This window comes from Lampris incognitus, chromosome 3 (genome assembly GCF_029633865.1).
Source record: "Lampris incognitus isolate fLamInc1 chromosome 3, fLamInc1.hap2, whole genome shotgun sequence".
NCBI lineage: Eukaryota > Metazoa > Chordata > Actinopteri > Lampriformes > Lampridae > Lampris > Lampris incognitus.
The window spans coordinates 77,684,016-77,698,188 of NC_079213.1; the positions used below are offsets into that span (position 1 = coordinate 77,684,016).

At 41.7% G+C, this 14,173-nt stretch overlaps 1 protein-coding gene across 1 annotated transcript in view; it reads left to right on the forward strand.

Annotated features, from left to right (window-relative positions):
* The window catches only part of LOC130109433 (gamma-aminobutyric acid receptor subunit gamma-3), a 222,720-nt gene that overhangs the window by 178,154 nt on the left and 30,393 nt on the right, over positions 1-14,173 (forward strand). Inside the window, exons 4-5 of the mRNA XM_056276338.1 lie at positions 1,241-1,461; positions 10,400-10,482. Of these exons, the coding sequence (XP_056132313.1) occupies positions 1,241-1,461; positions 10,400-10,482 (304 nt within the window). The remainder of the gene's footprint in view (positions 1-1,240; positions 1,462-10,399; positions 10,483-14,173) is intronic.

Here is a 14,173-nt window from a genome sequence, read left to right on the forward strand (position 1 = left end):
AGTAATGCTATTTTACGTCTAGAGAATCGAAAAGTCTGTGATCAAGCCAGCTTTGCAGTCTCCCTTATTACTTTTTGGTAGTGATATTATTTGCCGTGATATTATTTACGGTGGGGTAATGAAATATCTAGAGACAAGCTTAGGGCCTATAATTGTAAGGTCTCTTATAAGAATGATTGATCCATGACCAATCAGGTTATTGGAAAGTGCATATTGTCATGTGACCAGTCCACAAACACAAAATCAGCATCTAATTTTTTTTAATCTTTTTCTTTTTTCTTTTTTTTTTGTTATTCGGTAGGGTTGCAACAAGTATTCATTGAAGGTGCCTGAGCCACCCCTGGCCACCCCTTAGATCTGCCCTTAAAAACTATACCGGCACAGCATTTTAATGTGTCACCATGTTTATACATAACGCAAGAGCTCCCTAATAAGATACTCTATAAGTGACTTATGCCCCTTTTTCACTACATGGTACCGGCTCAGCTCGACTCGACTCGCCCTTTTTTCGTTTTCCATTACTGGCAAGTACCGGTATTTCGGTAGCTGTTACCATTTTTTTGGTACCACCTTTGTCGAGGTTCCAAAAATACTGGAGCGGGTACCATAATCAATGCAGACATCTTATTGGTCAGAGATACGCGTCACTGCGTCATTTTGCGTCACTGCGTCATCAGTGCGCGCATGGGATATCACCGGGCATTTATAAACACCAAAGCGGTCGAAGCAGTTATCGTAAAAGTACATTTTGAAACTGAAAAAAAATGGAGAGCCGAAAATCCAGCTACACTGAGGGGGTACTGTTACGGTAATGGAAAATGACACAGAAGCGAGTCGAGTCAAGTTGAGCCGGTACCATGTAGTGGAAAAGGAGCATAAGAGCACAAATACATTCATGTCAGCATAATACAGTGAAGTAGCGCAAGGATGGTAAAGAGCATATTCCACCCTGTTCAGTCTCCATCTGAAGTTGAATATGCTGTCATCACATCATTCTCGGCCCATGTACTTGTAGTGCACATTAATAAAATTAACCGTTGCTGAAACATTAAAATCATCCTTTCTGGACAGTTTAATGCCAATGGTGAATGGTTAATAGTTGACATGTTCCTTCTTTCTTTCTTTTTCATCTTCAGTCAAAAACACAAAGGTTTCTATTTTGTTTGATCATTTGTTTTCGAGCTGACGTTTACCTCGTACAGTATATAGATTTAATGTATCTTTTGATTCTCTCTTTTAGGAATACCAAATCGACATCATCTTTGCTCAGACATGGACAGACAGTCGCCTCAGATACAACAGCACAATGAAAATACTGACTTTAAACAGCAATATGGTTGGGCTTATTTGGCTACCAGATACCATCTTCAGAAACTCTAAGAATGCAGATTCCCATTGGATTACAACACCAAATCAGCTCCTCAGAATATGGAATGATGGGAAGATACTTTACACTCTCAGGTAAATCACGAACACCTTCACACCTGATGGGTTTTTTTTTTTAAATGGTTCTATGCACCCTATGCATTGCCTTTGTGCACTGCCTGTTGACACCTATGTCCTATCGGACTTGAACCTAGTTTTTTTTGGCACTTACTTGCATTGTTGCCTCCTGGTTAGACCCTTGCTTGTGTTGTATTAACTCTCAGATGCACGTCGCTTTGGATAAAAGCATGTTAAATGAGATTGTAACATTGTAGGCAGGGACGGATTAAACCAATCTGGGGCCCGGGGCACAATAATTCACGAGACCCCCCTATAACAACACCAGAGAGTCTGAATGCAATTTCACCAAGCAGTTTTGATTAGTCATGTGACTTACAGTAATCACCAGAAACAACGCAACGCATGTGATATTATTAAAGGACCTACAAAACGTTACATTATTATTATTATTATTATTATTATTGTTGTTGTTGCTATTATTATTTCACCCGTCACCAGCACTAACTGCTAAGGCGCGCAAACGTCACATTAACGTTACCTCCCAGAATGCATTGAATATGTAAGGGATAATGTACAGTGAGCCGGTTATTATTACGAAATAAACCCCAACAGGGTGATGCAGGACCCCGACGCAAAGCGGAGGGGTCTTGAATCACCCTTGAATCATCCTAATGATTTTTGTTTTTGTTTGTATGTGTAGCCTATAACATTTATTTGTACATTGGTGCTAATTAATCCATATTTGAAATAATACAGGAATATTTTTGGCATACAATTGGAATAAAATATTGTAGCGAATTCGGGGGACAACGCAACCACAGGAACTGCCGTGGCCGGGAAGCGAACCCGCATCGCCCGCACCGCAGGAGACATCGCTAACCACTCGACTAAAGGGTCAGAGCCGCCAGCCAGCGGCCAGCGTGTCTACTTATCCATGCACATTACAATATTTTGCCACCATGATTGAGAATTCTAGTGAAATCATGTCTTATATAAACCCTGGTAATCGACATTACCTCTTGTAATGATTATTTATCGAAGGGGTAATCATTGGGCGGATTTCAGAGGACGTAATTTCGCTAATGTTGGGGGCCCCCAGAAGGGCGGGGCCCTGGGGCCCGGGCCCCGTCGGCCCATGCATTAATCCGTCCATGATTGTAGGTAAGTACGACAGGAAATCAAATTTATAGAGTTGAACCTCCAAATGCAAGGGGTGGTTACACTCATGTAAATAGCCATTAAGAAATGAGTGATAGTGCACCTATGAGGTCTTACTTGTTAACATTAGCAGACCCTTAAAAACATTCATCATTAAATAATTGTTAACCTTATTTCAAGTCTGCAGGTTAAGTTTAGGCACTAAATCCTAAATGGTTATGGTCAGAACAAATATTTTGGTCTGGACTCTCTAGCCTGGTATGTGCTATTTGGAAGAGGTTAACTTCAGATAAATAAATTGGTATAATGAGGTAACAATATTAGTATTAATAAGTCAGTTATACGTGTTTTTAGCTATCCACTAGTGATGATAACAAGTATATTGGATGAGCCTATAACTGACTATTTCTCATTTATTAATCACTATTAACAGCTATTCATTGTAAAGCGTTACCCAAGGAGTTCCTCCATATGCATAGTTTCTTATCCATGTTCATGAGAAGGTTATGAACATCAGCCCAAATTTCTCTACTGATAAGGTCATTGGAGGGGCCTCCTTTTAACCTGTTTCCTGTTAAGGTCCTGGTCAATTGAGAGCGTAACTGTTTCATGATGGCGCCGCGGATGGCAGCCTCAGTGTGTTGGTGCGCATTGTTTTGTATTGTTTTTTTGTTTTTTTTTGTAAACTCTGTTTTGCTACCATACCCAGAGCTCTTGCACCAGAGAAGAGCTTATGAACATCAGGGAAACTACTTATGTGGATCTATCCCCCGACTTTCTCATCCCATCTTCGGAATTACTGGACATTTTGGTTAAAGGTGTGCTCCCCTTTGTTCACGCAGTGAAACGCCAGAGGAGAGGGAAATGTGCCGGCACACTCATATACATCTCTGTAGATGCGGACTACGCACTCCTTTGCAGGGAGTATTTCTATTTAACGTGCGATCACTGTACAAAAAAAAAAACTAGAACTTCATCGACTGGTGGGGAAGAATAGAGACTTTTCGTCTTGTTTTTTGTTCTTCATGGAAACTTGGTTGTGTGGGTCAATACCGGACACTGCGCTGCAGCTGGCAGGCTTCCAGCTATTCAGAGGGGATCGCGACACAGAGCTCTCCAGTAAAACAAAAGATTGAAGTATTTGTTTTTATATCAACAGTGGCTGGTGTAAAGATGTGATAATGATTATGCAGAACAGTTCTCCTGTTCTGGAAAGTTTTTTCATCAGCTGTAGACCCTTCTACTCCCCCTGTGAGTTCGCTTCATTCATTCTGGCCGGTGTTTATATTCCACTAACGTGCAGAAGGCACAACGCATGTTTGCCGACCAGATACTTTGTGTGGAGTGGACAAATCCTCACTTTTTCGTTATTGTTCTCAGCAAATTTAACAAAGGGAATCTCAGTCATTAACTACCTAAATACCATCGGCTGATTAAATTCCCGGCCAGGGAGGGGAACACTTTAGATCACTTTTACACTACAATCAATAGTGCCTATCACGCAATCTCCCACGCTGCACTTTCAGGACTGCCACCAACAGTATGGATGAGTACACTGAGGCTGTGACCTCTTATATCAGCTTCTGTGAGGACAGCTGTGTACCATCACGCACCAGGCCTTGCCACAACTGCCCAACATCCTTACAACAAGGATGACTCTCTCCATCCTGGAGAGGGACGTTAACAGGCTGATAAAGAGACAGCCCCCCCCCCCAAAAAAGAAACAAAAATCTGCTGGAACGGACTCTGTCTCTCCCTCGATCCTGAAGCACTGTGCTGATCAGCTGTCTCAGGTGTTCACAGACATTTTTAACACCTCACTGGAAATGTGTCATGTACCAGCCTTCTTCAAGACCTCCACCATCATCCCCATCCCAAAAAACCAAGGACCACAGGACCTGTTGCCCTGACTTCTGTGGTAATGAAGTCTTTTGAGTGACTTGTTCTATCCCACCTTAAAACTATTACTGACCCACACCTCGACACCCTGAAGTTCACTTACAGAGCCAACAGGTTTGTCGATGATGCAGTAAACATGGCACTCCACTTCATCCTCCAGCACCTGGACTCTGCAGGAATGTACGCCAGGATCATGTTAGTGGATTTCAGCTCCACCTTCAACACCATTATCCCAGATCTGCTGCAGGACAAGCTCTCTGAGCTGCACGTGCTTGTCTCCACCTGCAGATGGATCACTGACTTCCTATCTGACAGGAAGCAGCACTTGAAGCTGGGGAATCATGTCTCTTGACTCCTGGACCATCAGTACTGGTTCCCCTCAAGGCTGTGTCCTTTCCCCTCTACTCTTCTCCCTGTATACATACAGCTGCACCTCCAGTCACCAGTCAGTCAAGCTGCTGAAGTTTGCTGATGACACCTCCCTTATTGGACTCATCTCTCGTGGGGATGAGTCTGCATTCAGGTGGGAGATTGACCATCTGGTGTCCTGGTGCGGCCAAAAAAACTTGGAGCTCAATGCTCTAAAGACAGTTGAGATGATTGTGGACTTAAGAAAGTACCCATCCCCACCTGCCCCCATCACTCTGTGTGGCTCCCCAGTCAACACTGCAATCCTTCCGCTTCCTGATCACCATCATCACCCAGGACCTCAAGTGGGAGCTGAATATCAGCTCCCTCACCAAGAAGGCACAGCAGAGGATGTACTCCCTGCGACAGCTGAAAAAGTTCAACACGCCAAAGCCAATGGTGGTATACTTTTACACTGCCATTATTGAGTCCATCCTCACCTCCTCCATCACTATCTAGTATGCTGCTGCCACTGCCAAGGACAAGGGAAGTCTGCAGCGTATTATTTGCTCTGCTGAGAGGGTGATTCGCTGCAACCAGCCATCCCTCCATGACTTGCATGCCTCCAGGACAGAAGCGAGAAGGAAAGATCATGGCCGACCCTTCCCACTTAGGCCATGGTCTCTTCAAAACACTTCCCTCTGAAAAGAGGCTAAAGTCTATAAAAACCAGATCCCCACACCAAAAGAACAGCTTCTTCCCTACAGCAGTAGGCCTATCTAACACACAGATCCTGACACTGCTGCACACCCACCCCCCACCCCCTTTTACCTTCCCTACTGTGCTCTCTGTATATGGACATCCTGCATTAAACCTGCACTACCCTGTAAATAACTCTTGTTCTGTAAATAACTTCTTAAAATTCTAATAAATGCAGCTCCTGCCACATGGTCTCTCATGTTTCAACTCTGAGTTGGTGTTGATTGCACCTTCTTGCATCTTGCTTTCATTTTTACTTTATTTTATCTTGTATCTAATTTTTTTATTATTCATTTTAATTGTTATCTTTCTATTCACTGTTAATTTTCCCTCTTGCACCAAAATACCAAGACAAATTCCTTGTATGCTCTTGTACTTGCCAATAAATATGATTCTGGTTCTGATGAAAATGCAATATTAAAGCTTATGCAGAATTTGGGTTTTAGAATTTGGTTTAGTTTCAAAAACAATAACAAAAAAAAACTATCTTAATTTGTCTACTGTGGTTCTCCTATCTCAAAAAGGGGTTTCATGTTAGGTATTTGGATCAAGGACAAAACAGTCCCATTATCAGATTTTTGCCTTGGGAAGTTGTTCCTTATCCGATGTGAGAGTCTAAAGACAGGACCTTTTATTACTGTGTAGCCCCCCATGGCAAATTTGTAACTTGTGATATTGGGCTGCCCTGTGATGGCCTGGCAGCCTGTCCAGGGTTTCTCCCCGCCTGCCGCCCAATGACTGCTGGGATAGGCTCCAGCAACCCCGTGACCCTGAGAGCAGGATAAGTGGTTTGGATAATGGATGAATGGATGGATGAATATATATAATAAATGAATATCTAGTAATTCAGCAGAATAGAGTACCAAATAAGTATATTTGTATGCTCAGCAACATTTACTTCATTCATTCATTTCATTAGCGTTACTTGGATACTGGATTCTTGGTTGGTGAGTTTGTTTGTATGTTTAGTACTTGACTTAAATTGATGCAATATCCTGTGTACAAGCATCCATATAAATTCAAAAGTCTGAGGCACACATACACCTCATTCTATTTACCTTTGGTCTTCATTGTCTTCATACAATCAGTGTGGATCATAATGTCAGAAATACGCTCATTTTATTTATGGACAGCGAGATGCAGGCAACACATGAACATGTACAAAAACAAAAAACAAAAACTGTCATCTTGAAAACTGTGTGGATATCAAAATAATCATTGCGATCCTAGTATTATATCAACAGTTTACAGAAATGGATATCATATATTCTTAATGTTTCTACAAAATCACTCAATGTCAAGCGAAATACTTTCTTGAAATTAAAACGTTTAAATACTGTCATTCGGGTTGTGGCAGACAGCTGTCCTTGAGGTGGCTTGTTACACCAAACTCAGTGAAATTTTACTGTCCCCTCTAAAATATATCGACAAACACAAATTCCACATTAAGAACTTATATGCATTCATTTCAAAGGTCAAAAGCCAGTTACTGGCATTGAAATTATTGGAACTTCAAAGGCTCCTCATCCACAGCCACTTTGAATCTACAGAGCCCCCGAATAAAGAAAAATATGAATTTTTCCAAAAATGGCTAAAAACCACTTTTCTCGGCATTTCAGATGATTCTGAGCATTTGGGGGGAGGGAGTTGGAGTGGGGGGGGGGTTAGGGGCAGGGGGAAGGCGGTTAGCTGGCAGGATGAAGAGGAGGGAGATTTAGACGGGTGGATAACCAAACCGCTACATTGTAGCGGAGTTCTTCTAGTACTCTATATTATGAATAATTTACTAGCCACTGCTATTTTCTCCTCTTGCTATATGTGCATGCTTTTGTAAAGCCCCTTTAAAATCCAACTCTGTCTCCTGTAAACCCTGTTAACTTACATGCCTATCTCAAAACTGCCTTTTTTCAAAATGTTTATAGAGAAAATAGTACCCAACCCGATCAACATGCTTTTTGAGTAAACAAGAGACTTTTGAAAAACAAATCAACTCAGTATCACTGAGTACCATGTTGACTGAACCTGGCGTACTGATTACCGCAGTACAAGCCTTGAAGGCAGAGATAACCTGGCCAGCCAGCCGGAAAGTTTGGGGTGGGACATAGGCCACGTAACGCTGCTGTGATCCGTGACAATGGCGAAAAGGAGGCTTTCGATATATGGTTTAAGATTTTCAAACCACAGGCAACTGATAGCACCCAAATGACTGTAAGACACCCTATTTTGGGCACAGACTGTAGCTTCTCAGATTTGTGTTGGAAGAGGCTTGCATATGCTATAGAAACAGCTCTCCCTTCAAAATGTCTGCATCAAAGCCGGTCCAAGGCCCATGTCATGAGCATCTGCATGAAGAATGTGTGAAGTCTGGGAATCTGACAACAGGTGCTGAGGTTACACAGCTTTTCAGGTGTTTGCTGGAAGTTCAGCATTTGTCATTCTATTTGAGGTGTGCATTCTTCCTTGTGAGCGCAAATAGTAGTGGCTGAGCATGGAGGCAATAAGCCTGTATGAAGTAATGATAGTAGCTTGTCAAGCCCACAAATTGCTGTACTTGCCTCACGGTGGATGGCACCTTACATCCTATCATGTCCCTTTCAGACATCAGGGTCAGACTGTGATATATTGATTCAGCAGCTAAGAAAGGTAAGCTAACAGCAGCATGACTGACACTTGCTCAGTTTTAAGCCGAGGACCAGCTGACCTCATGGAGAGGACCTCTTTCTTGGTGTTGCATCACCTAACTTAGAGTACAGCAGCTAGACCTTAATAAGGAACAACATAAAATGTAGGTGTCCTAAAGACATATTTTGGCTGGTTAGCTTAACACAAACCCCCTGCTGACTGATATTTTGATTTTAAAGAAATTAATACTTTTTGTGAAACTTTTCTTTGTACTTAGAAAATAACTTAGGTTAGAAACTGCTGTTGATGGTTGTCAAGAGCAATGGGCATACGCTAGAAGGGTTCACTTTACTAAAAACATCCAAAAATAACAGTCATTTATAAAGCCCTACATTACAGTTTAAAATCTGAAGAGAAAAACTATCTACAAGCATTTCATTTTACTTAACGCGCTAGAAAAGCACATGAATAGTAGTTAATAAGGCTTTATAATGCATTGCAATCATGCAGTCATAATGCCACATAAATTCCACATGTATTGTAAAACGGATTTTTTTTTGACAACTGAGTTGTAGCATTGTGTGAACTTTAAATATGTATACACAGAAACAATTATCAGTCCCTCCAGGATTTCGCGGGCTTTTTTGGGGGCATTGTTGCAGCCCAAAATGCCCGATTTTGCGGAAGCTTTTTTATAAAAGAAAAAAAAATGCAATGCATGTTGTATGTTTTTAGCCGGTTTTTTTTTTTTTTTTTTACAATTAAATTGCGGGAGCAAGTGATAATTGTAAAAATAGTTGCGTTTTTTTTTTTTTCTGTAAAATTCATTAAAAATCGAAGGCAACTTGTTCCAGTGAGAATAAAACCGCACTGTTCTGGGTGTTATAAGTATCCTCGCCAAAAAAAGGCTTAGGGTTACAAAAATTCTAACAAAAGGTCTATTCCCGCTATGCTACCCGGACTTGTATGTGATGTACTTTTAAGACAGCTAATGTATAACTTTATGTGTCGCCTGGATGTGTTGGAGAACAGCATCATAAAGGCTCTAACCAGCCCTGCGAAAAGCTGCTATCGGTTCACATCCAGACTTCAAAAGCACTGGCGAGACATCCTGTATCTGTTATGAACTGACACTGTGTTGTACGGTGCGTGTGTGGACGCCTCACGTGTGTGTGTGTGTGTGTGTGTGTGTGTGTGTGTGTGTGTGTGTGTGTGTGTGCTCGTTGAGTGTAGGGGTGTCATGTAGGCCTAAATGGTTTTTTTTTCTTTTTATTGTATTGTTGCTTTTATGCTATGGACCGGCTATGTGTCCGAAATAAAGATTATAATTATTATTATTATTATTATTATTCAGTTGCCTACCAACACAGGAGATCGCTGGTTCGAATCCTTGGGTTACCTCCGGCTTGGTCGGGCGTTCCTACAGACACAATTGGCTGTGTCTGCGGGTGGGGAGCCGGATGTGGGTATGTGTCCCGGTAGCTGCACTAGCGCCTCCTCTGGTCAGTCGGGGCGCCTGTTCAGGGGGGAGGGGGGAACTGGGCGGAATAGCGTGATCCTCCCACGTGCTATGTCCCCCTGGCAAAAACTCCTCACTGTCAGGTGAAAAGAAGCGGCTGGCAACTCCACATATATCGGAGGAGGCATGTGGTAGTCTGCAGCCCTCCCTGGACCGGCAGAGGGGGTGGAGCTGCAACCGGCGCGGCTCAGAAGAGAGGGGTAATTGGCCAAGTACAACTGGGGAATAAGAAAAATGGGGGGGGGATTGCTATGATTGGTGAAACTCGCTGGAAACTACGACAATTGGTCAAAAATTGCGGAAAAATTGCGGTGATTGGACAAAATTCAAGCAGAATTCACGGGGATTGGCTGAATTTGCGTTAATTGTTGCGATCGTGACATCGCGAAATCCTAGAGGCACTGAATTATACAAGAACTATCTTTGCAGTATGAAGACTGAAGGTTGGACTCAATTTCTCCCTCTATAGTCTATAATCTTTTAGTTCTGTGTCCCTCTTTATCTCATTTCAAAATATAATATCACAACTACAGAGATTACCAGTATGGCTCAAAGCCAGGATAAATATTTTGAGCAAGCATTGTGGTTACCGCTAACATTTAACATGCAAAATCTGGTATAAAATGGTGATTTTTTTTTCCTTTGCAGACTTACCATTAATGCAGAATGCTTGTTGCAGCTACATAACTTTCCTATGGACGAGCACTCCTGTCCACTCATCTTCTCCAGCTGTGAGTATACCTTGGTCAAAGAATTATCCTGTCAGTTGCTGTTGACAGTTTATTTCTGATGTTACGTAGCACTACATGGTCATCCTGGTATTGCTATATGCCATGCTTAATATGTACTATTTTCAGCATGTGCAGGAAGGTGCAAAAGTAGGTTATAAACCAGAAGATTGGTTTGAAAAGTAGAGAGTTTTGGGCAGTAATAGACTTATTTCTCTTGGGATGTTTATAATCAGGTTTCTTTGTATCTGACGTGAAATTAAAATGTTTTTTTTTTTGCACAGTCAGTTCCCTGACCATGTCTGTGATACTGCCGGCAAACCTAGTGTCAGCAGCTGGCGATCAATCTTGATTGCTGTGACCTCAGAGGAAAAATAGTCTGGCCATGGCAGAAAAATACAAAATGTTTTGGGACTTGCTGCTTCAGAGCAGCCACAATGTTAGAAGAGGTACAAACTGGTTTAAAGCACTGGGTTTTGTTTTGAAATCAATGAAAGCGGTTCAGCTAAACCAGAAGATCAAATTGCAAAGAGACTGCGAGACATTCCAGAAATATTTAAGATGATAAAGTACGTGTGATTTAAAATGTCACCTAAGTTCTCGGGAACACACAATCTTGTGAAATGTTATGTAAATGCCAAGAGCTAAACTCTTAATATTGGTTACCAAAAATGAGCAAAACACTAGAACAATGATTGCTAGTAGTCTGCCATTCAACTGACTTTTGACATTTTTGATAACCACATAATTTTTACCGCCCGCCACGGTGGCGCAGTGGTTAGCACAGTCACCTCACAGCAAGAGGGTCCTGGGTTCGAGCCCCGGGGTTGTTCGGCCTTGGGGGGCGTCCTGGGTCGTCCTCTGTGTGGAGTTTGCATGTTCTCCCCGTGTCCGCGTGGGTTTCCTCCGGGGTGCTCCGGTTTCTTCCCACAGTCCAAAGACATTTAATAATAATAATAATAAATTAAACTTATACAGCGCTTTTCTAACACTGAAAGTCGCTTTACAATAAACTGGGTAAAATAAGACAGCAGATAAACATAACACAGACATACAGGGGTGGATGGGAAGGGGGACTACGAGAGGGAGAAGCGACAGCTACACAAAACGCCTGGCTTAACCAGATACAAAAGGGGAAGAAAAACAAACATCATAAATCACATAAATCACAGAGGAAATCAAGTCTGAAGAGGTGAGTCCTGATTAAAATTCAATGGCCAATTGAATTGGCAATACTAAGTAGTCCCTAGGTATGAATGTGTGTGTGTGTGTGTGTGTGTGTGTGTGTGTGTGTGTGTGTGTGTGTGTGTGTGTGTGTGTGTGTGTGTGTGTGTGTGTGTGTGTGTGTGCGTGTGCGTGTGCATGTGTGTGTTTGGGCCCTGTGATGGCCTGGCAGCCTGTCCAGACTGTTTCCCTGCCTGCCACCCAAGGACTGCTGGAATAGGCTCCAGCATCCCTGAGAGCAAGATAAGCAGTTCAGATAATGGATGGATGGATGGACATAATTTTTAGAATGTACAACTTCTGTCCGGAAAAAAAGGCTGTCCTCTAAGCTGTTTTTTGTTTTTGTTTTTGTTTTTTGCTCTCCCTCCATTATGGTCTAAAAGCTGAAATGGCCTTGCTTATTGTGGATGTGGTATGGTTCATCAGATCACAATCTACTACTTTCGGCTGCTCCCATTAGGGGTCGCCACAGCCGATCAGATCACAATGCAAGAAAAATTTAGCTTGTCAGGGTGCAAACTGACCAGTATATGTAAAGCACCATCTCAGAAAATCCATTTGAATGATAAAAGTAACCAAAGCATGTGTAATCCCTGGCATACTGGAGCTTTAACTCTGATTAGTTAATGACAACTGACTGACAACCACAATTTGATGATTACCAAATTGTGTTTTGGTTTTTTTTAAGCAACATATCTTATAAATCATGGCATGTCCAGAGTCAATTTATAATGCTATAAGAGTAAGTGAACTTCATTAGTTTCTTACAAAGTTAACATTTAGATAATCCCCCCCCCCCCCAACTATGCACAGTTGTATGTGTAATAATCAGTGGTGTAGTCCTAAAAAAAGAAGTGGTGTACTACAGGGTCATGTGTCCTAGCCCCACTAGGGGGGTTTGGGGGCATGCTCCCCCGAGAAATTTTTGAAGACTATAGTATAAATCTATGCAATTTAACATATTTTGAGAGCAACAATAATCACTTATAACAACAATACATCACACTTATAAACAGGTCAAACCTGGTAGCCGAGGACAATTTTTGATAGCCCAAAAATGGACACAAGAGAAGTCAATTTTTATTTTGTTTTGTTTACTAGTAATCTTATGAGAATCATTACATGACAGTGTATAATTTTCTCTAAAAAACAAATAATACAATTAAATAATCCATTTATACATAGTCACTTTTACTGCGTCAGCTCATTGTCAATTTGTTTTGTTTATTAGTAACATTGAGTGTATCATTGTCTCCAAAAAAACAAACAAATAATAATACAATTAAGTAATTTATACAGTGACATGCTAAATGAGCTCAGTAAATTTTTTGTTTACATTTATACAGTCGTTTATGCTATATCAGCTCAGTCAAACAGCTAAAATATGAAGACATTTTGGCTCATCTGCCAATGGCGGGTAATCTGAAAAAAATTACCGGCCAAAAATCTGCATAAACTAAGGGAATTAAGCATACAGTCCACTTTAGAGTTGGCTAGCAATGTTAGCCTTGCTCCCAATCATTTAACATGGTAGCTAGCTAATATTAACTTAAGGTTAGAAAAATGGCAAACGGCAATCCGAGCATTCGTATCTGCAGCGACGAACAGCGCGGATTGAGCCTCTTAGTTCTACAAGTATGGCAGTGATTAAGTCATTTTATCATGCTATAGCAAATATATCGATTATTTAAGTTCACTTGGGTGATATTCTTACCGTTCTCTTACGTCTGTGAAGTGCGAATGCCTCGAGAAGCTGCTCGATGCAGAGCCTGGCAGTGACAGATCTCAACGTCAGAGGCGGGTCCAACCAACTGATTGGCTCATTTGGCTGAAACCATACTACTCAAAGGCTGCGATTCGCTCATAGTTACATCTGTTCCACTCTCTACTCAGTTTAACACTTTGTGACCTGGGAGAGGTTTGGAAAGCTAAAAAAGACAGTAGGTTACAGGCTTGTTAAGCAGTTAAAAAGAGGGTATACCAAGGGTATACGCAAATATTGATCCTTAGAAGTCAGTATACGCAAACAGCCCCGGGAAAAAGGTAAGTATACGGCATATACGTGCGTATGGCCCCGACTACACCACTGGTAATAATGATGGATAAGAATATAAATGCACATTGAGTGAGTCTGGGTTAATCCAAACTTGAGTGAAGACATTGCTTTTTTATCTGATACAACATTTAGACTTGATGTGGAATTTCAGGGTTGTTTTTTTTATTTCTTGTTGTTTTGCATCAAAATGTTTTCAGTGTCTTGCTCAAGGACACTTAAGCAGGGAGGATATTTGCTTTCATGGGGGCCTAAAATATAATGTTGGTGCTCGTCTCTCCACTCAAAACAACGCCGTGCCACCCGTATACCTCCGAGGTTGCACGTATTGTTCAAGCACCAATTCGTCAAACCTTGCCGGGCTTGTTGTGTACAGCAACATAAGGCATGTTGGATCTTGACCCTTTGGCCAGCAGG